Here is a 25,030-nt window from a genome sequence, read left to right as displayed (position 1 = left end):
CGATCCACAATCCAATATGGCAGCCATGATGTCATGTATTAAAAAGTTTAAAATGGCCATAACTAAAAAAGTTTTATTCTACAGATGTCATTTAATTATGTTATTTGTAGATAATACCTAGCGCTAACATTTACTACAAACAGTTTTCAGTTCAAAGGTCAAATAAAAAAGTTAGCTATGGGGTCAAATTTGTCTATTTTTAGAAAATCTTCATTTTTCAATATTTTTCAAAAAATCTTTCAAAGTATGATGCTTCTTTTGAAGTATCACGCAGTATGTCATTCTGATGATTTTGCTGTCCTTAGTTTTTCAGTAACATTTGTCGTTAACGCGACATGCCATTTTGAATATTTCCCTTTATATTCTATGTATTTAAAAAAAAACAAAGGAGTTGAGCGGAGGGAGCTAACTCGTATTGCTTGGCCTAATTCCAACTTTTTTAATACACACTGATAAAAATATATTTGAGTGGTGATGGAACATGCCAAAACAATCTTATATCGGTGCTCATATAGTAACATGTATCACATTTAATGTTTAATTTCCCATATTAAGTAGTTTAACTTTTTTTTATACATACATGTAGTAAACAGCATTATATACAAGATTTTTAGTTCATTGCATTCCTCTTTATATCATGTTGCATTCGTCAGATTAAAACATGATATTAACAGGTATGTGACATTTAGAGAAACATGCTTTTCCACTTAATCTAGTGCATTTCCAATCGCCATAACTTGACCTAAAAGTAAGCATTTCAATGTACATTTGAAGCTGTTTCAATTTATAGGTAACAATATTTCATTAAAACAATTTTTTTTAATTTTCTATAATCTATGCAATAGTTTCTAAAAACAGTATCTGAAATCAATGGAAATGATATCATTTTATGGATATTTTATGTGATTTGTTAAAAAAAAACCCATGATATTAAGAGCAATTCATCTCAAAATACATGATATTAACCAAATAAAACTGCATAGATTATAAAGAGGGAAAAGAGTGTGGGAAAAACATGATATAAAGAGTAATGTGATATTAAGTGGAATCCATTGAAATATACAATGTACTATAAACCCACACCATTTCTCTAGAGTTCCAAGTCCTCTGCTTACTTTTTTCTTCTGTTTCATGTTACAAGACACCCATGACAGTTACCAGGAGATGAGGCAGTATGTGGAAGACCACACGTACAGCAATCTCTCTGCTGTTGTTCTAGATAGGTCAACCAAGGAAAAGGGGACCAAAACAGAGCTAACACTTACAGATATAGCTGCCATGGAAAATAGGGAGCGAAAAATTGAGACAAGGACACTATCATGAGGGATATTTTTTGTGAGAAGGCAACATCAAGTGACAAAAACGTAAGGTACTTTACTGGGATACCTACTTTGAGTGTGTTTTTGGGTTTACTCAATATCATTCTTCAGTGTTCTCCAAGCATGAAGAACTGGAGTGAAAAAAAAACCAGTGTTGAAGGGAAAAGATATGAAAATGGAACACAACAGAAACCAGGACCAAGACGTAAGCTACCTGCCATCCAAGAGTTTCTCATGACACTTATGCGGTTGAAACTTGGAGTACCAGAAGCTTTGTTATCAGAACTCTTTTGTGTTTCCCAATCAAGAGTGTCACACATTTTTAGTACTTGGATATATCACTCCTCAACTGTTTTACAGGAACTGATCATATGGCCATCAAAAACCCTTATAAAAAAGCACATGCCACGTTCTTTTAAACTATCTTTTCCAAGAACAAGGGTTATTATTGACTGTACAGATTTTTTTGTCCAAAGACCGCGGAATCCAACTATACAGTCAAAAATATTCAGTAATAATACATATAAGTGTCTTGTAGGTAAAACACCAACAGGAGGCAACACTTCAGACTAATACATTACAGAACACAGTGGATTTATGGATTTGATATCATCTGATGATGAAGTTATGGCTGGCCGTGGGTTTGTTATTAGAGACGTGCTGTCGGAGAAAGGAGCATACTTGACAATTCCACCTTTCACTCGACGGTGTAGTTGGGGAAAGGGCAAAAGATTCAATGTAGAGGAGATAAGGAAAACTAGACAAATAGCTAATCTACGAATACATGTCGAACGAGCCATACAGAGACTGAAAAATTTTAAAATGCTGTCTCAAGTTATTCCTTTGTCTATGCATTCAGTAGTTGACCAGATTGTCATTGTAGCTGCAGTTATATGTAATGTTAAAAAAACCATTAGTTAAATAATAAATCTTGGTCTAGACAACACCTGGGCATGGTAGTGTGTAAGATATGTCAAAGATATATTGTTTTAGACTTGTTCACATTTGATGATGATGTTATACAATTTAACCGACATGTATCTAAATTGTCCCATGTCTAATTTGGATGACCCTAGGCCTGTATGAACTTGCCTTCATTTTTGGTCTTGACAATTTCCTGATTAAAATACAGTAATTAGTTCATCTCTATGTAATCTGGGCCATGTCTATTATGAAAACTGGTAGAGCTGGGTACCACAAAATCAAAAGCACCACCGTATACCACGGTATTTAGGCAAATACTGCGGTACATACCACGGTATACCACCTTGATTGAAAGTTTGAGCTAGCTTTAGGTCTCTGGCTGTTTTTGTTCTGAAGCAAATCAACCAGAGACCTGTCATCAGTTTCTCTTTGTTATCTTCTAATATTTTTTGAGTGAAGCTATGTCGGTCCTAGCTAGTTGATCAGTAAACTTATAGGAATTCATAATTAAACCATATTGGAATTCCAATTGATCTATGCAACAAATAGTTCATTGATAAGTTAAATGAAAGTCCCCAAAAACCGGTACAGGACTAATGCGGTATACCGTTAAAACCGCCCAGCCCTAAAAACTGGTGATATTTTACCAACGCTGGTATATACATTGTAGTAGTCGTTGTAATTTTTTTTACTATTTGTTATTCCTGTTTTAAAGTTTCAATAAATGTTTGCAGTCTAATATCAGACTGAAAATTCATGATGAGAGACGTTTATTGTTCAAAGATAATCCTAATTACAAACAGAAAAGAATGACAGACTTAAAAGAGAAATACATGCTGATGGTTAAATGCATAAATCTACTCCGTTCAATGTTGCAACTGTTAACTGTTTCTGTTTTATGAATGTTTGCATGTAATTGCATTCAGGTACATTATTTTATGTGAAATAATTATCTTTACAAAAATTGATTTTACCTTCGTACACCTAACACTAAACCAGCAAAATATAATGGTTTCTGTGACATCAGTATTTTCCATCTAGACTGATTGTACTTTAAATTCACTACCTCAATGTATTCTCAGTTTTTAAACTGACTTCTATTGCTTCGATATTTTAATATCAGTACAAGATGTCAAAAACTTTTCATTATGTGAAATTTGATTTGAACTGATGCAGGCATATACAAATGTACATAGATTTGAACTTTTGCTCAAAAACTTTGCAAAAAATTCATAACTATGCTGTTTGACATTGGCAAATTCCTGTTCGTCAGCCTCAATTCTGTCTATAATGAGTCCTTTTCTTGTGAAAAATACAAAGTCACAAAACTGCATATCACACACTCCAAGCTGTGTTTGTATTTGTGTGTACCAAGAAGTATTTGGTTTTAGTTTTACATGTCCCTCATGATTTTACAAAAAATATGTGTTTGTATTTGCAACTTCTATTGGTGATTTGTGTTGATGTGTGAATGAGCACTTTATCTCTACTAGACGTGTTCCACAGCATGAACAATGGACTCTCCCATCTGGTGTTGCTGCTAGATATGGTGCATCTTGGCAAATGTATAGTCCACATTCTTGAAAATGAACTTTCCTGTGACTTTTTTTGTACTTCTAGATACAAACTTAACGCGACCTTCTCCATGTTTTTGAGTTTTCATTTAAAATACGTTTCACAATGTAATTGTCTGGTGTAAGTCTATCAATCCGACAGTGTGTAACAGAATGAAACCGAAGCTGTTCAGAAAGAGCCTGACCTCTAGTAATTTCCTCAACTTTTTTAATGTAGTTTTTATCATGCTTGTTGCAAAGAAAATCACTAAATTATTCAATAGAACTGTAAAGACTGTTATACTCCTCGAGCATCTCTGAAAAAAGACGTGCAGGGGTATCTGTATCACTGTCATTGTCGGATGGTGGGTCAATGCAGTGCAACACAACAGAGTCCAATCCACGACACATATTATGAACTTCCCTTAACAAATTTTCTCTAGGATAAACAGTAGCACTTTGAGTGAATGCATCTCTTTTTCGGTTTCCTTTGCCATAGTCCATTTCATACACCTTTGATGGTACAGATGTCTTTCTAGGATTATCCCAAGTACATGGCACATCTGTTCCAACTTCTGTATTGTCATCTTTGTGTCTTTGACAAAAGGATTGGAGGGCAAACAGCAATGCAACACAGTGCTTACAATTACCATGATCTCTGAAAAGGTAACCAAAGTAGTTTAGCATACTTGGAAAACCATGTACTTTACAAAAAAATATCTAAAGGGCAGCATAGGTAGAAAGAGAAAAGGTAAATATATATTGTTTAATCAAAATCAATGATCATTAATAAAAAATCAATTGATAGTGATGATTATGGTTATGGATTATAGGCCAAACTTATATGCAGAGTACATAGTTAGAACAGAACAGACTATGAATATACTAAAGTGACTGGATTCAGAATGATGCAATTCTGTAAAATCAGGTTATGAATAGCAACATACCCTGGTATATATATTCTTGTATGTTTGTTGTTGGTTTTTGACATCATACACATTATAGATGCAAAATGAAAAGCCATATAATAAAAATGAAATATATGATAATGATATGGCATGCAATTTGTTGAGAACAAATACACTTATGTCAATAAAACGTGGTATTTTTCTTGTTTGTAATTTTTATGGTTTTACAATGCAATCATGCATACAAAACAACATTCATTGTAAAATTATTCATTAAGAACTTACGCAACACAAGTACAGCTGCCTGACTTGACCGACCCAGTGTAATCAAGCAGAATCCATGTATTGTATGGTTTCTCTGTCTGTCTTGTCTCTGGTATGCATGTAGCCCGCACATATTGCTATGACGACAAAGAAAAGTTGGCCTGTACGTTTACTATGTCTGCATCCTGAAAGAGGTTATAGCCATTGTCCTTCTTATACTCTTTCAAACGAGCTGAGCTCCATCCACAGTTGTTGAGAAGGTAAACCATAATATCGCCCATTTCTAGATGTGACAGTTGTCGCAGGTCGGATGTCCAGTCACTGAGGCTAGACACGTCTGGTAACACTACGCTGGAACCGGCCTGGCTGGTCACTGTTCGGCGACTGATTGATAGCGATGAGTAGTCATCGTCCTCTGTTACTGGCAGAGACAGTTGTTCTGCAGCCTGAGCAAGCTTCAATAAGTGTGCTTTCCTTATATTACTGGAAGATATACCCCTAACACGGAGATACCGCTGAAGATCAGTAACAGTGAAAGACACAAACGCCATGATTGTTTACCTTCACACCAGAAGTATACATGCCCCCCTAATGTACCAAGTGACCGCCAAATCACGTGACCTTTTTTCCGGAAACTTCGTATCTCGGAAACGGCGTATAGGGGAAATAGAGGTAATTCCTTTAAATCGCTACTAGTAATAAAGGTATGAATTGATTTGAACCCAATTTAGTCAGAAACATCCTTGGGGGAAGGGGAACAGATTTTGCATAAATGGTGACTCTGACCCCCAAGGGGCCAATGGGGCCGGGCCCAATAGGGGAAATTGAGGTAATTCCTTTAAATCGCTACTAGTAATAAAGGTATGAATTGATTTGAACCCAATTTGGTCAGAAACATACTTGGGGCAAGGTGAACAGATTTTGCATCAATGGTGACTGCCTCTCCAAGGGGCCAAAGGGGTGAGGCCCAATAGGGGAAACAGAGATCATTCCTTTAAATCGCTACTTGTCATAAAGTTATGAATGCATGTTTTTGTAAAAACAATTCTTGAGGTCTTTGAGATCCTTAGAGAGTCTGGACTTTGTTATTTCTTTAAAACAGTTTGGATCCCCACACTATTACCTTATATATCATTGTTTGAGATTGACAAATAAAATGAATTGAATATGAACATTATTTAGACATTTGGTCAAATCCAACCAGGTGAGCGATATAGGCCCCATGGCTCTGTTGTTATTAATCATTTGCAAGAGTTCAGATTGATAGACGAAAAAATGGCGGGTGGGACAAAAACTGCAGGGCACTCATGCACTAACGTGTCGATAGTCTATTATTTCTACAAAGGTTTTTGTGTCTAAAATGTTATCATCGAAAATGGCATTTTTGAGATTGTTTCTTCCATAAATCAGCCAAATGGCGCGATGGAAACATGATTTTTTGTCACCATCATGCCATGAATGTATTCTTTACGGTGACCATCATTTGATTAGATTTTCATTAATATTTTACATAACATGCACATATAATCAACACTTAGACAGCTTCTGAAAGGTACAACTTTGAGGAGCCATAAAAAACAAACCAAGTGACCTAAATCTTTATACTTTATATATTTGTGACCACAACGGCATGGGCAATGCACCACCAACAGGAAATTGGAATCAGAGAAGGGGCCATTTTGGAAACAGGCCCTTTACTGATATGTTCAATTACTATTTAACACTTTAGTTCAAACAACGTTTTATTTCAATTTCTCATTTACAATAGGGTACCATGAACAGTACAAAGATAGTATATCAGTTGTATGAGGTTCAAAACCCTGGTCATTGTCATAGTTTTAAGATAATGGATGTTCCGAAGGCACCATCATTACTAACAAATATGGTAAATTAACGGGTCTTGAAACGTCACCTACGCAGAGTTGTAATGAAAACTCAATTGACCACATTTTAAAGAGGAATTAAATGCATCTGAATTATCGTATCCTTATGCCCAAATACTTACAATGGCAATTTCTGTAAATGCGGGTTTTCTATATCTATATTCCCGCCACTGTTTTCGCTTTCATAGTTTCGTGTACATGACTGACTACGGCTGTGGTAGGAAGTTAATTTTTATGATCAGTGTCTGAGCCCCAAGGTCATTTAATAAATTTCGGGGCGGGTAAAGCTGCAGCCTTTTGGGTTCGGAAATATTGATGACCTCAGGAAGGAGACCCAATATATACAATTGATAGCTGACAGAGAGAAGGTGCGATTAAAGTAGGGAGTCCCTTCAGAAACGGAAAGTTAATTATGCGTTTTCGTCTTTGGGGATATTAAGATAACGTTATTAATCCGCTAGACCCTTACAGCACCAGCTACTACCCACTTATAAATTCGGTGACTTGATTTCTGTTAGCACTTCCTTGATATATATCATTGCGAAAGGCATCGTAGAGAAATAGTTGAGCAATTAAAAAAAATTTCCTAGCAAAATATGATCATTGACAAAACAAAACGTTTAAGTAAGCGAGAACCCAAAGGGATCTTGGAACTAACCATCATATTGAATTGATTAGGTAACCTCTAATAATAATACAATTGAACATACAAAATCTTTCCAAAACAAAAACAACTAAATAATTAAAAAAAACAGTATCAACCACTGCATTTTCTATCAGGCTGAACATTTTACTAGGAACGCAAGGGAAATCATATAAGAAAGAGAAACATAAGTACAACACATATAAACCATCATTATAGGCCTTACCAAGAAATTTGTTTAAAATTCTCCGGGGGGAAATCAAATACTAACTTAAAAAGGCGGTAAATTTGAAAAATAGTTTTGTTTTGTAATACGTATAAACAGCTAGATTATAATTAGACCAAGTTTCAAAGATATTGGTCGAAAATTTAGGAAATCTCTACACAAACGTTTATGCCGGATTGACAGAGAACACTATACCGTCAAGTTTTAAAAAGGTATTCATCGAAATGGTGAAACCAAACTTCATCTTTTAAAATCTAATTTGCCTGTTTTACGACTTTTCTTTTCTGGTCGGTCTCAAAACTTTATCGGAATATGTTTCGACTCGGAACAATGTATAATATCTGCACTTTGAAAGAGTCATGCATGCACTATGGAAGAAAAACGAGAATAATAATTGTTAAGGACGAACAGAGACCTTTGACAAAGGACGATTTGAATAAACCGTGATATAATGATATTGGCTCATGAAATTTGATTTGTATATACATTTTTGTACATAACATTTAACATTATACTGAGATCAGAAACTGCCAAATTTCGTGTCTTGATGAAGGCCCCTAGATGAAAAACGTTTCTTGCAAGGAACAATTTCTTTGAAACTTTTTCTAAAATTTCTTGAAAACAATGCGTAGAGTATAGGGTTTAATGCACTGTTCAGATAAAGGATCAGAAATGACACGAGCGAAAGAATACTCCCGTTACCAGGAATCCTTATTTGCCAGTATTTAAGTAGTAGACGGACATGGTGTGGAAGAACACACACAGCGAACGAAATCACTATTGTGACCAGGAGACGAATGACCTTCCGTCTGTTCTTCAGGGCTCGTGTGGAGTTCATGCGTGTTGGAGTCGACAGAACATGACTACGTGAGCGGAATGACAAACTTTCCCTGGAATTCTGTTTATTCCGAACCGAAAACCCTTTAAACTTTGAACCGCATGCATTATATTCCAGTTCTATATCCAAATATTGATGCGAGGCGGACGATGAACAATCACCGTTACCTTCAAGCTTTTCTGAGCATGAGGAATTTTCATTACGACAATGCCGATCGATACAGAAACAAGTCTCAGAGTTTTCCTTTCGTCGACAGCTGAACGATTTCCCGTCAACGTTTTCAGTATCAAGACAGCTCCTGCAACTCTCATGTGATAACCTAGCACAATCACAGTGAACTAACATCCTGTTCTTTGGTGTATAATGGTGTAATTTAAATGTGAACCGTTGTACAATGCCGTCAGAGCCACTGGAACTGCTAGTGTAATGGGATTGGGAATTTTCTTGTGGATCGGCCGCCCTCCTATCTAAAACAGGCGCCTTATTTGAGGAGCCAACAACCCAAAGAACGGTTCCTATCTTGGAATAAATGTACGTCATGGCAATTAGAGGAGCGGCGTACCAGACGATGAAATTGACGGTTGTTAATGCCTTCATATCAATTATTGTGTAGTCGTAAAAGCAATAGCTGCCACCAACAATATCAAACACGAATAGATAGGGCACGTTATACAGGCCTGCTATAGTCCAGATTAAGGTCTGCGCAATAATAAGTCTGCGCAACGTAAAAAATCGTCGTGCTCTAAGTGGATAGCGAATTGCTATGTAACGTTCTGCCGCGATCGCCGTAAGTATAATTATGGACGCTGTGTAACACATGTTCCAGACGAAGTAATACAGTTTACACATCACCTGCAAGCACAAATATTCACATTTAGTCAATGATATATACAAGTTAGATTTATGTTTAATGCATATCAAAAATTGCAATATTCGTTATATTATATATTTTGATGGTACAGTGTGTATATCATAGTATATAGTTCTTCAATGTTAAATTTTCATATTTTCACATAATATACCATTTGGTAACCTCATTTCAGAAAAACCTATATGACATTTCCGGTCAAACTATACTGCCACCAGCGAGCTAGGCGTTCCGGACCCTAATGTTGAGTATTAGGTTTGGTTTGGTTTTATTGGTTTAACGTCCTATTAACAGCTAAGGTCATTTAAGGACGGCCTCCCGTGCGTGCGACATGCATGCGTGTGATTTATAGTGCTACCTCACTGAAGCATACTGCCGAAGACACCCAGCAGGACACCCCACCCGGTCACATACTGAAAACGGGCGAACCAGTCGTCCCACTCCTTATATGCTGAGCGCTAAGCAGGAGTAGCAACTACCTTTTTTAAAGACTGGTATGTCTCGGCAATGGGACAGTATCCAAAGCCTTCCTCACAGGGGCGAACGCTCAACTAAAGGCCAAAAGTGAGGCAGTGTCAAGGGAGAAATTAGGAAGAAGAAAGCTGTTAAGAAAGAAGAGAAAAGATAAGATCCCAAATTTAGTCGCCACTTACGATCATGCAATGGGGGCAGCAGGTACAATTCTATGAGGTATATCTGGCATAGGGTTTATTGATTATAATCTTAAAGGCCGCTCAACACTTAACATATCACTAGCGTCAACAAATGGCAAGCAATCAAATGAAATCATACCCTTAAATTCAAAAACAAAGTCTGACAAAGTCAAAAAAAAATATCTTGAAGATAAGCCTAAAGTATTTTCTTACAAGAATACTTGAAAATAAGCCTTTCTCTGAAAATGGATGACGTTATTCAGCTTTTTAAGTATATGATTGCTAGTGTTGTACATGTTTATACTTTATTGCACGAAAGTATATGCCAAATGTCTGTTTAGAGGTAACTGCAACTTTAAGGACCGTTGGAGTTCAGAATTATCATATTGCACAAGAGAACCTATAGTATACCATATAGACTGCATAAAAATTGGCATATTTAACAAGAGATCCCGGAAGGATCTTGGCGCGCACCATTGAATGATCTTTATAGGTTCCATGTCCGATTGATCTTCTCTCTATTTTCCCCTTCCTCTTACTAATCTGTGTAAATTGAGAATCATCCCTCCAGTACTTTTCAAACAAGGCAAACTTATATATGAAATTTGAGATTTAGCGATAATGGCTCCCAAAATGCAATACGACGGACCAAAACCTACATATGAAATTTGAGAAAGATCCCTTCAGTACCTTCTGTAATGGCGATAACAAACTTCAATTATCAAAATCCAAGATGGCTGCCTGTCGACCATAGTGTTTCAGATTGGTCCCAAAATGCAATATGCATAACTAATGACTAAGGGCAACATACATATGAAATTTCAGAAAGATCCCTTCAGTTCTTTCTGAGAAATAGCGATAACAAACTTCAATTGTCAAAATCCAAGATGGGTTCCTGTCGGTCATGTTGTTTCCGATTGGTCCAAACATGAAATATGCATAACGAAGGACCAGGGAAACCTACATATGAAATTTCAGAAAGATACCGTCAGTTTGGTTTGGTTTGGTTTATTTTGTTTAACGTCCTATTAACAGCTAAGGTCATTTAAGGACGGCCTCCCGTGCGTGCGACACGCATGTGTGTGGTGCGTGCGTATGTGTGTTTTGGGAGACTGCGGTATGTTTGTGTGAAGTCTCCTTGTTGTAGGCCGGGACTTTTGCCGATTTATAGTGCTACCTCACTGAAGCATAATGCCGAAGACACCCAGCACCACACCCCACCCGGTCACATTATACTGACAAGTGTCAAGGGAGACGTTAGGAAGAAGAAAGTTGTTAAGAAAGAAGAGAAAAGATCCCAAATTTAGTCGCCTCTTACGATCATGCAATGGGGGCAGCAGGTACAATTCTTACATCCTCCCTGCATTAATGTGTAAAGCAACACAATCTATCATGTATCGTTCTTGCCAGAAAATTGATCACGCAGTTGTAAGAACATTTAATATTCATGGTTGTCAAGGAACATGTCGTCAATTTTGAAAGTGGAAATATCACTTTAGTTCGTTAATAGTGTAGTTTGCAGTCCCTGTGCGCTAATGACACCAAAAATAAACATTTTATTCACTTCGCAATTTTTCAATGCAAAACATTTTTCTTTAAAAATTGCGTAGCAATATTTCCGATCAATTTTATTTGCTTTGCTTATTACTATTTTTTTACAATTTATTTTCTAGTGTTTGAAAGATTTTTTAGGACATACTTACGAATGGACTGCATTACGAAGCTGTATTTTTGACCAGTAGAAAAGTTCGCTTCATGTAAAAAGAGCATGCTTTTACTCAAAATCTATCACATTTTTATCTCCTGTCATATGTTTTCAAAATTGTAATTTCTTGCTTTGCATATATATGATATTTTACGTTATTAGGGCTTTTCACCTAAGTGGTGAAAATACCTATTGTTTCTGTTATGTTTATTATTATTATTACAAGCTAACCGGTAATAAGTATTTATATATTTAAAAAAAAACTACTGTATATATCACCTGTGTTCATTGAAGAATAAAACAATCTGTGTAATCGGGGAAAATAAAGTATTTCTGCGATAAAGCACCCGACAAAGTCAGAGTGCATAGAATCCAACAAAAAAGTGATGTACATGATTTTTTTGATTTTTTTTTCTATTTATAGTAACATTATCCTTGACCTTTAACTTTCAAGCTTGAAGCTACATGTAGTATTCTAAGGAAATACTTTCTTTAGTAGCAGTGATCTTGACCATCGGGCCCTTATAAGTTATCCTTAAAAGCAGGCACAAGGTAGAACTTGATACTTTTAACTTCTAATAAGCATAATCAGCTCAGCTGAATTCATAATATATTGTACTTCAACTGATTTTCAATTTACAGAAATAGTAACATTGACCTGCAGACCTGAAAGAGTAATTAACTTATTGTGCAGCAACCAAACAAGATGCCCTATGGACCTGTATCAATGACCTGCTTCTCTGGACCTCTTGCCTATTTGAGAAAAAAGTGTTTCAATATTTTAGCATATTTGACTCCTGTGACTGTGATTGTATGTCAAGGTCATTCATTTTAACAAACTTTTCATCACTTTACCACAGCATACTACAGGCCCCATATCAGGTCACTTGGCCTCTGGGTTATTGAGTAGAAGATTTTCAAATGTTTGCATGTTTGGCCCCTGTGCACTATAATAAGTAATGCTCCAGAACAAGTTTGAAAACATTGTGATCTGACAAATCAGCAAATTCAAGATGTCCAACACCATCAGTATGGGAATTTTTAAAGAAACTCAAACATTCAACATAAAAGGAAGTGACAGAGCATGTCCATATTTATTAAAGCCATGCAAAATATTGATGTATTGCAAAACAAAAAGGAATTCTGCAAACAACCAATTCTCAAAATCCACCTAAATATGACCATATTTTACCCAAAGGAAACTGGGAAGATATAGAAATGAGAAGAACATATTTAACAGAAAGAAATATAAAGAACCTTTTGAGGGACTTTAACTAAAGAGATATTATGAAAAAAAAAAAATCAGAAATATACAAATAAGAAAGTGGGAACCTTACTATATAAAAGTTATATCTGATTGATATGAATAAGTCCCCTTTCCCCATAATGGAAAGTAAAACAACCATAATTAAATCATGGAAACAGAAATGACTTTGTAAAGTTTTGAATCTTCTGTAAGTTTAAGACTTCTTGAACTTGATAAATTTGAGAAATGAAGTCAATGACACTAAACAAAATAAACACTTCCAGATGCATATGCATCATCAGATGTATATTAATTATGAAGTGCAAAACAATGGGGAAAAAATGAACTATAAACTGCTAGAATAGCTAGAACCCTATAAGACATATATAGGAAAGAAAATAAAGGGACACAACTCTTCAAGTTAGTGGAAATCCAGCCCTGAATTTAATATGTGATGATTGTCTTTTGAGAATGTGTTCCTAAACCAAAGTCAAGAGAGCTTGTATGTGTCTAACTTCCGGTGTTTGGGCCAGAGGAAACTCTGGCTACTCATTCTCATCAAGGGTCTTTGACGTGTTAGAAGGTGAGATTGCCAGATCGAATAAGAAAATCTGATAAAAAAGTATTGCAGTGTTTTTGGATGGATCCACCAATGTTTAACAAAATTGTTTTCGTATTATTAAAACAAACTTATATATTTTCTGTAATTATTTTCATTACAGATTTCAGAATTGAAGGAAATGCTTATGTTTGAGATGATCCAAGAGATATAACACAGTATTCTAAAAAAATAGGTGTATGAATCATAATTGTCACAGAAAAATGTCAACACACAATATGATGTGGAGTGCATTGGATGTTGAAAGCTTAATTCCTGCTCTGTAGTCAAGTTGTCAAGAATCATATCCTTTTACATACAATGTATATATATATACATATTTGACTTTAATAGTTGTAGTGAGGATTTATAACAAAGAAAAAAAAATTCCACAGAGAATAGTGTGGAAATAAAGATGAACTAAATTAAAAAATGTAGACAATACAATCTGGTGATTTGTGTAAAATGATCTTAATTTTACATCTTCATAATGTGTTAAATTTACAGTCTGTCAGAATTGACAGAGAAAAACATTCCATACATACATATGCTTTCTTCTGCTTTTACTGTTGTCATTCCCTGTTGTGTCCAGTATGTAACACCTCATCTTCAATAACCAAAGTTTTATTTCTAAAACCATATTTTCATGACTTAGACTTGATAGGCCGAATAGAATAAAAGCTTTGTTTCTACTAACCCATCATAACCTTAAAAAGATTTCCCCCAAATCAGTTTTTTTTTTGCTAAATTGCAAATATTTGTTACCTTTGTGTAGTTGATTTCTGTTTAACTGTCAATAATACAAATTTATGTATATGTAGATCAATTACACTTAAAATATAGATATCTCCAGGTTTTCCATCCATTGGTTATATCTGTTGCTTAAACAGTTCAATGAACTGTTACATTGTTCTATTTCAGATTTTCCTGTGTTGAATTGTTTCGCTATTTCAAATTTTCCTGTGCTGAATTGTTTTTGCGAGATTTAAAAAAAAAAATCCTATCCACCATTAACTGGGTACCCTCTTTTCCATTTACCTGTTCATAGAAACAAACAAGCTTTCCAATTAGTGTGTGTCTTTTTTAAGAGTATCTAATGAAATTGTGTATTACATATGGGTAGACCATGGGTTCAAATTCATGGCAAGTCCCTGGAAGTGTAAATAGTAATGACAGCACACAGTACTGAGGTGATTTGTGCAACATGTCAGATTTTTTGCTGAAATTATTCGGGGAAAATTTTCTGTATTTATATCAATTGGGAAAGATTAAATTGACTATATTCTTAATGTAAATGGCAACAAAGGAAAAGACTAGGTGGCCAGTGCTGAAACAATCATAAGTTTCAAAGTTTTTTATAGTAAAAAGTTACACTATTATGTGGCGGATGAGGGGAATTAAATGCAAGGCTTAATCTGCCATGGTTGAATACAAAATAATCAACCTTTTGGTTAGAAAAGACGGTTAGATACAGAGGTTCGATAATAAACTGTAATGTGTCTTTTCTTTTCTTTTGCTGGGTGTCTTCAGCAATTTAGGTTCGCTTTAGTGAGTTAACCTTAAAGTTGGCATCAGATCCACAGTTCCACACTACCAAAAGGAGACAAACATGAACACTGCAGACTCCCAAAAACATGTATTAATAACCAGACATTTATTTTGACTCAGTGGTAGAGTGTCCGTCTTAAGTTCGGAGGGTCCCGGGTTCGAACCCTAATCTGGCTGCTACATTTTCTCCTTCTGCTAGCCTGTAACAGTAATTTTCCTGAGGTCCCAACTTCAATCCGTACTTACAGTGGAGGCATTGAAATAAATTTAATTGATCTTGTAATACAAAATAACTTTTCCCAATAGAGCTATGTGTTATCAACACCAACCCCTGTGCTTAATGCCTTAAGCAATGTCAGTCGGGGCACAGGGCCTCGTCACAATCTTTTCGTTTTGTAAACACCTGAAGCATTTTGATATATATCTCAATGTTTACCCTATCAATCATGATTAGCCTGAGACACACTTGATATGTCTCTTTAACCTATAATAACTCATAACCTGCGGCAGCCAGATTATGAGTCGTATGGTAAACACTAAATAGACAAGTGTTCAAAACGTGAATGTAGTTACGTGGCCCTGTGGTCGGAGTAGTTAATTACCAGACCAGTCAATTAAAAAAAAAGTAATTACACTGTACTGTACAGAACTACAAATATTCCTACATAGAACAATGTCGCGGACAAGCATTTATATAGACAATGGTTGTGAAGATGAAGTATTTTTAAATGACTGTGTGCGTAAACTGTAAAACGAAAGTAGGTCTAGCTCAGCAAGCGGACACTGCTATTTCGCAATGACTGTTCGTTTTATTTGATACGATAGAGTCTAGCTATGAATTAAATAAGTGTTACCTTTCGTTGTATTCTAGCACATTGGTGTCTCAACAAATACCGAAAAAATCCAGTCATATTCGATAATCTTCTATTTTTATTATCGTCAAGTTTCTGTCGTTTACAGGTGAACATATCTTCCGGGTCACGTTCTGAAAGCATGCGCTTCCGGTTACGTCATCAAATTCATTTCCCGCGAATATATCTGGGAATCTAATTTTCCTTTTAAAATGAAATGAAATGAAAGAAATAAAGATTATCTAAATAAAAGAAAAGTTATCAGTTTTGAGTAGAAAATTAAATTCCCTTTGTAAATAATTATTTCAATTTGCTCACCTAAATCTTAACCAATCAAAATTGAAATGATTCAAAATTTACTTTTTGTTTCTTTGATAATCCCAAAATTTATGATCACAATATCATTTAGAAGCTTTGCAGTACTAACTGTTTAAAACGCACAGATGCTTTGATTTGAACAAAGATGGCGACCTGAAGCTGTCAGGCGGCTTGGATTGGAATTAAATTGCGTATATTTCGGCAAGTAAGCATCGTACAATTTTCCCGTGTGGTCAGATCATCTAGTTTTTTCAATACGTATTCAGAACAGTTGTTGTTTAGTCGCTACGATTATTAACATAAAAATTTGGATTATTATATAAATACTTATTTAATTATTAGGGCTTTTCACCAAATGTGAAAAGACGTATTGTTTTTGTTATGTTTATTATTATTCTTCTTCTACATTTTATTTGTTGGCAAAATTCCTCAAAAATGGTAGGAGATATTTAAATTTACTTTTGACTATTTTATATGGCATGAGTCAAAGGTGTGACAGCAACCATATAAAGTATGTCAAACATCCAATATGGCCGCCATGACGTCATACCTAAAATGTTTAAAATGGCCATAACTCAAAAAGTATTCAAGATACAAGAATCATGTTTTGATATTATGTTACATTAACCTTGGGGCTAACTTTTATATAATTACAAGTTTAAGGTCAGAGGTCAAATAAAAAAGCTCGCTATTGGAACAAAGGTCACCAAATTTTCAACTTTTTTATTTTATATTCTTTTTTATATTGATCGATGCAGTATGTCATTCTGATGATTTTGGTATCATCGGTTTTTCATTAGCACTTCCGGTTCAGGTAGTACGTCATTTTGAAAATTTGTATGATTGCGCAATCATTAATAAATCTTTAAACGACATCTTCTCAAAAACCAAGAGACCCAGGGACTTTATATTTGGCCTGTAACATAATTGGGTGAAGGTCTACCAAGTTTGTTCTAATGACTGACCTTGACCTACATTCAAGGTCACAAGGAATCAAATAGTCAAAAATCTTTAAACGATTTCTTCTCTATAACCACCAAGAGTTCCAGAGAGTTGTTATTGGGTCTGTAGCATGCTTGGGTGAAGTACTACCAACTTTGTTTTATGAATGACCTTGACTTTCATTCAAGGTCACAAGGCGTTAAAATAGTCTAAAATCTTTGAACGATTTCTTCTCAATAACCAAGAGGCCATGGGACTTGATATTTGGCCTGTAACATGCTTGGGGGAAGGGCTACCAAGTTTGTTCTAATGAATGACCTTGACCTTCATTCAACGTTACAAGGACTCAAATAGTCTAAAATCTTTAAACGATTACTTCTCAATGTGTTACATTTCAAACTTCTTCTCAAGTTCCACAAGTGGCATTCAGCTCAATCTTAGCTTAAATAATCCTTGAATTGTCCTGGCCAAGTTATGTTATTTTTTAAGTTGATTTGAAATCCAAGATGGCCGCCATGACGTCATGTATTAAAAAGCTTAAAATGCCCATAATTCAAAAAGTGTTTATTTTACAGGGGTCATGTACTTATGTTATTTGTAGTTAATGCCTGGTTCTAGCTTTTACTCACCAAAAGTTTTAGAGTCAGAGGTCAAATAAAAGAGTTCGCTATGGGTCAAATTAGTCTATTTTTAGAAAATCTTCATTTTTCAATCTTTTTCAAAAAAAGGTCTTAGTATGATGTAGAATGTCATTCTGATAAATTTGACGTTTTCAGTTTTTCTGTGACACATACTGTTTCCGGTATACGCCATTTTGAATTTCCACTATATATTCTATATTAAAAATAGTTTTACATTTTAATCTTCTTCTCAAGTTCCACCAGTGGCATTCAGCTCAATCTTAGCTGGAATAATCCTTGGATTGTCCTGGTCAAGTTATGTTATTTTTTAAGTTGATTTGAAATCCAAGATGGCCGCCATGACGTCATATATTAAAAAGCTTAAAATACCCATAATTAAAAAAGTATTCATTTTACAGGGGTTGGGTAATTATGTTATTTGTAGTTAAAGGCTGGCTCTAGCTTTTACTCACTTAAAGTTTTAGGGTCAGAGGTCAAATAAAAGCGTTCGCTATGGGGTCAAATAAGTCTATTTTTAGAAAATCTTCATTTTTTTTTGGTGTTTCGGTAACGTTTACCATTAACGCGGAACGCCATTTTGAATTAATTTGGCATCTGATATATAACGGCATCTGAGATATAACGTTAGTTGTACGAGGGGAGATAACTCGTACAAGGCTGTACGAGTTATTTCCCTTCGTCCACTCCTTTGTTGAAATGTAATATCTCAGATGCCAGATTAATCAAAACTAGAATGTGGATGACCTATCAAGTGTTCTAAAATAGTTTTTTTTTATGTTTGGAAATACCAAGCCTTTAGGTCATTTATGCTAAATAGTGAAAAGCCCGTCAAATTGTTCTGAAACAATTTCTAGTTATTTATAAAAATACGTTTATATTTATTTTTCTCAAAAAAAATTGATATTGTAGCATTTTCCTAAAACCAAACATTTTATTTTCCATTTTTGGCTTGCGGATGTACACGTTTGGATTTAAATAAATTTGTAAACGTAGTGCTACCAATAGCACATACAAGCTATTATATATGGTCCTTAGACTGGACAAAATTGTGTTGATGTTTTACAAAAAAGGGACATAACTCTTAAATGGGGGCATATTGTAAAATTACTTTAGGGGGAAATAACTCCGTGTTGTACCGGTCATTGTCACAAAATTTCTGAAAGATCTTGTGAAAACAGGGCGAATGCAAGCCGGACAAAGGTCGCCTACAGACAGACGGATTGACAAGCCAATATCTGGGAAATTACTAACTTGGTGCGAACATTATTTACCTGGAAGAAGTCAAAGGGTTGCAAGAAATTGGTCTTTCTTCGGAAACTCCAAATATCAAAGCAGGTGTACCTCAAGGTTCAATCTTAGGACCTCTTTTCTTACTCTTACCACCCTCCCCATTGCATGATCGTAAGAGGCGACTAAATTTGGGATCTTATCTTTTCCCTTCTTTCTTAACAACTTTCTTCTTCCTAATGTCTCCCTTGACAATGCCTCACTTTTGGCCTTTAGTTGAGCGTTCGCCGCTGTGGGGAAGGCTCTGGAATCTGTCCCCTAGCTGAGACATACCACAGTCTTTGAAAATGGTAGTTGCTACTCCTGCCTAGCGCTCAGCATATTTGGAGTGGGACGACTGGTTCGCCCTTTGTCAGTATAATGTGACCGGGTGGGGTGTGCTGCTGGGTGTCTTCGGCAGTATGTTTCAGTGAGGTAGCACTATAAATCGGCAAAAGTTTCGGCCTATCACAAGAAGACTTGGAATAATGGAAAGTAAAAGAACCATAACAATAAAATGTTAAAATTTTACCTACATGGAAACTAAAATGGATTTGTAAAGTTTCCGCTCTTTTGTAAATTCAGGATTTCTAGAACTGCAAACTGGATGAATTGGAGAAAATAACTTATTCCACTTTTCGTCCACTTTCAAATATCATCGGATGTATATAATGGGGTATAGAACAATTGGAAACAAATATGATTATTATTTTTCTTGATGTTTTGCCACTTTTGATTGGCTGAAAAGAGGTCACGCGACCACCTATAAAAAGCTATATTGACCGCTGTCTCCGGAAAATGTTTATAAAAAAACGATATTGCACGGTCATTTTTAGAATGCATCTAGATGACACGAGCGCTTAGCATTTTGTACGTACGTTATTGATACAAGCGTTTGAGCAACCTGAATAGAGTGTAAACAATCAAAGATGGCAGACAACAACCTTTTACCCAATCTCTCTGAAGACGATATCAACAATATTCTTGAAAATGCCGACGCTGTTAACACGAAGCGAGCTACCAATACAGCTGTGAAGCTTTTTCGACAATACCTTACAGCCAGGAGCATGTAGGAAAACTTCGAGGTATATTCTCCTGTATAATTGGATGACGCACTGTCAACTTTTTATCTTGAGATGCGTGACAGGAAAGGGAAACTTTTAAGAAATAAACATTGTTAGCCTATAGAAGCGGCAATTAATTCATATTGAATATTGTTGTCTAATTCATATTGGACTTTTCATTTATCTTTTTGGAATTGATATCTAGAAACCAAATGACAATTACTTTGAACTAACGTTTAAGTTTTTTCACAAAATCAAGAAAAATAATAATTCAATTATAGCATTTAAAATTTGGTCGATACGACCTCATTAAAATGCTATATTTTTATAATGGCAAACAGCTAGAATAAGATGTATAGGAAAGAAAACAAAGGGGCACAACTCTCCAAGTTAGTGAAAATCCAACCCTTAAGTTAGCATGTGATCATCTGTCATTTGAGAATGTGTTCCTAAATCAAAGTCAACAACTGTATGAGAGCTTGTCAGTGTCTAACTTCCGGTGGTGGGGCAAAAGGAAAATCTGAATACTGATTAACTAGTCTCATCAAAGGTCTTTGACCTGTTAGGTGAGGTTGCCAGATATATTGATTAATAAAATTTGACATTCTGTGTAATGAAATCAGACCAAAACTACTGCAGTATCATGTCAAGTATTTTTGGATTGAAATATGTTAATATGAATGTTTAAAAAAAATTCTTACTGCAAACACATATGTTCTACAATTATTTCAACTACAGATTTGGGAAATGAAGGAAATATGTCTATGTTCAAGGGGATCAAAGAGATATATAACACAGTATTGTAATAAAGAAATGTGATTATTTGTCACAGAAACATGGAGACAATGTCCCAGCAGCAGAGATATCATATACACGTCTCTGCCAGAAAGCAGAAAGATGTAGTATTCCAGACAAATCAGCCGTGGATACACACACATTTAGTATGAAGTATTTGCAAAAGGATACGATAGTAACTTGGTCCTGTGGTCAGGGTCAGCTTAGGGTATGAGGGTAGTCAGATCAGACCTGCAGACAAGTCAATTGTAAGATGCACAATACATGAGAAGTACAAATATTCTTAAAAGAAAAATCCAACGGATAAGTAATTATATCGACTAAACAGGTTCAGAGGATGAATTATTTATATGACCAGATCTGTAAACTGTAAAACGAAAGTAGGTCTAGCCCAACTAGGTGAAGCAAATACTGCTATTTTACCAATAAGTATTCGTTTTACTTGATACGACAGCCATGAACAAAATCAGTGTTACCTTCCGTAGTATTTTAGCACATTGGGTTCTCAATAAATGCGAAAATAATCCGGTAATGTTCAATATCTTCTGTTTTTATTATCGTCATGCTTTCCAGGTCACGTTCTAATAGCATGTGAGCTTCCGGTTACGTCATCAAATTCATTTCCCGCGAATTTATTGGGAAATCTAAATTAACGCTTAAAATGAAATGAAGTGAAAGAAATAAAAAAATGTCTAAATATAAATATTGTGATCACTATTGAGAGCAACATTAAAGTTCCATCGTAAATGATTGCTACGATTCGCTAACCTAAAGCATAAATATTTGAAATCAAATTATTTTAGAATTCATATTTCGTTTCTATTATAATCTCAAATTTTTTATCACAAGATCGTTTAGAAGCTTTGCAGTACTGACTCTTTCAAACGCACAGATGTTTTGATTTGAATAAAGATGGCGACCTGAAGATGCCAGGCGGTTTGGATTTGAATTAAATTGCGTATATTTCGGCAAGTAAACATCGTAAAATGTTGCCGTGTGGTCAGATCATCTAGTTTTTCCAATACATATTGAGAACAGTTGTTGTTTAGTCGCTACGGTCATTAACATAAAAATTCGGATTATTATATAAATACTAATTTAACTAGAAATTGTTGGTTAACAATTTGACGGGCTTTTCACTACTTAGCATAAATGACCTAAAGGCTTGGTATTTCCAAACATAAAAAAAACTAGTTTAGAACACTTGATAGGTTGTATTGGGTCTGTAGCATGCTGGCATGAAGGGCTACCAAGTTTGTTCAAATGGATGACCTTCACCTACATTCAAGGTCACAGGGGTCAAATATACTAAAATTTTGAATGACCTCTTCTTGATAACCAAAAGGCCCAGACACCTAATATTGGGCCTGCAGCATGCTTGGATGAAGGGCTACCGAGTTGGTTGAAATGTATGACCTTGACCTACATTCAAGGTCACAGGTGTCAAATATGCTAAAATCTTTGAACGACTTCTTCTTGATAACCAAAAGGCCCAGACACCTAATATTGGGCCTGTAGCATGCTTGGATGAAGGGCTACCAAGTTGGTTGAAATGTATGACCTTGACCTACATTCAAGGTCACAGGGGTCAAATATGCTAAAATCTTTGAACGACTTCTTCTTGATAACCAAAAGGCCCAGACACCTAATATTGGGCCTGTAGCATGCTTGGATGAAGGGCTACCAAGTTGGTTTAAATGTATGACCTTGACCTACATTCAAGGTCACAGGGGTCAAATATGCTAAAATCTTTGAACGGCTTCTTCTTGATAACCAAAAGGCCCAGAGACCCAATATTGGGCCTGTAGTATGCAGGGCCGAAGGGCTACCAAGTCTGTTCAAATGGATGACCTTGAACTTCATTCAAGGTCACGGGGTCAAATCTGCTAAAATCTTTGAACGACTTCTCCTTGATAACCAAAAGGCCCAGGAACCCAATATTATGTCTGTATCATGCTGGGCTACCAAGTTTGCTCAAATAGCTGACCTTGACCTTCGTAATCTTTAAATGGCTTCTTGATAACCAAAAGGCGCAGAGACCCAATATGAGGTCTGTAGCATGCTAGGATGAAAGGATACCAAGTTTGATCAAATGGACGACCTTGACCTTCGTTCAAGGTCACAGGGGGGCAAATGTGTTAAACTATATAAAAACTCAGGTGACCGTTAAGGCCCACGGCCCTCTTGTTAAGGACGGCCTCCCGTGGGTGCGAAATGCATGCGTTTTGTAAGTGCGTATGTATATTTTGAGCATGCTTGGATTAAGGGCTACAAAGTTTGATAAAATGGATGACCTTGACCTTTGTTCAAGGTCACGGGTTAAATATGACAAAATCTTAAAACTACCTCTTGATAACCAGGAGGCCAAGAGACCTGTTATTGCGTTTGTAACATTCCGGGGTAAACGGGTATTAAGATTGTTCAAATGTATGACTTGGACCTTCATTCATGGTCGCGGGGGTTAAATATGCCAAAATCTTTTTTCTGAACTTATGACCAAAAGACTAAAGTTTAGGTATGTACACTACAACTTACGTGGACTTTGCGTTTTCTACGCACCCACGGTGGACTGCCCACGCAATGTCCACTAGTGGACATGCGTGGGCAAAGTGTCCACGTGATACCGCGATTCGTGATGGATCGGCAGATACCGTTGGTGTCCACGCAACAGCGCGGCCCGTCGAGGAACGCTAGATATCGTGGCCCGCCGGATGCCGTGTATGTCCATGTAACAGCGCAATCCGCCGAGGACTGCTAGATAGCGTTGTTCGCTCATTTGTTTGGGGTATGCTTACTTTACCGTGCCTTCACGGTCGAAGGCAGGATGTCCTTGCGATATATAAGAGTTTCTTCCTTTTCTTTTTGCTGGCGATAGAATGATTCGTGCTTTGAACCATATACCTAGGGGTCTCTGTTTGAATATATTTTCAAAGTTCGTACCAATCGCAGCACGCCTTTATATAGTTCATGTGTATGTTAATACAATGCATTTGATCCGGTCTGTTAGAACAAATACAAATAGACGTTTCATTTGTTGAACGTGTCCTTTTCGAAATGTTATTGTACGTTTAGCAGTCGAAGTTGACATTGGAAAAATTCACAATGAAGTAAATCTACGATGCTTTCCTTGATAAGTATACCCATATCACAAAAAAATTATATTTCAAATGTTATATAACCATATTGGGTTTACAAAAGTTGTAATGCAGAAACATACATGTCAGTTTAAATTCCCTTGTCGTTAGTGTAGAAGAAAATGTAGGTGTCATATACTTTAAGTTAATGAGGACATTCTACTAGCAGAACGTAACAGTGATAATTTTAATTGTAAATAATCTAATAATCTCGGAGTAACTCTCGTAAATATCTTTTATGTAATTTGCGTGTACAGCATTGTATCAATGTATTTAGGTTACGGAAGTTAAAAAACAAAATAAAAGATGTGTTTGAATAAAAGTCGCCATGTATGAAATAACTATCAGTATCATACCAGTTGATACTGTGTTATATAATAAATTCTTTCAATGCGTCGTCGTTACGAGCCCATGTCTGTGTGAAACATCTTCTATTAAAAAGAATATATATCTAAATTTCATTTAGTGTGAACTATATTACAGATAATCTTTCCGTATATTACTTACGATCAATAATAATCATATTTTGGTTACGTACATTATGTATGTTGGTTTATGGATTCGTACTTACTAACTACGGAATAACATTTGTTGGTATCATAGTTATCATCTGCTTTACGTTTGAAACAAAAATAAGACCAGTCTATAATCCTTAATTAATTCGCTGAATAGTTTGGTTTGATTTGGTTTGGTTTATTTTGTTTAACGTCCTATTAACAGCTAAGGTCATTTAAGGACGGCCTCCCGTTGGTGCGGCATGCATGCGTGTGGGGAGTGCGTATGTGTGTTTTGGGAGGCTGCGGTATGTTATGTTAAGTCTCTTTGTGATAGGCCGGAACTTTT

General features: G+C 35.7%; 1 protein-coding gene across 1 annotated transcript in view; it reads right to left on the bottom strand.

The window, feature by feature from the left end:
- Positions 1-8,240: 8,240 nt before the first annotated feature.
- Positions 8,241-25,030, bottom strand: part of LOC117326499 (trissin receptor-like) — a 36,586-nt gene continuing 19,796 nt past the window's right edge. Inside the window, exon 2 of the mRNA XM_033883252.1 lies at positions 8,241-9,410. Within this exon, the coding sequence (XP_033739143.1) occupies positions 8,241-9,410 (1,170 nt within the window). The remainder of the gene's footprint in view (positions 9,411-25,030) is intronic.

The sequence above is a fragment of the Pecten maximus genome, chromosome 4 (assembly GCF_902652985.1).
Source record: "Pecten maximus chromosome 4, xPecMax1.1, whole genome shotgun sequence".
In the NCBI taxonomy this organism is placed as follows: Eukaryota; Metazoa; Mollusca; class Bivalvia; order Pectinida; family Pectinidae; genus Pecten; species Pecten maximus.
This window is presented reverse-complemented; position numbering and strand designations above follow the sequence as displayed.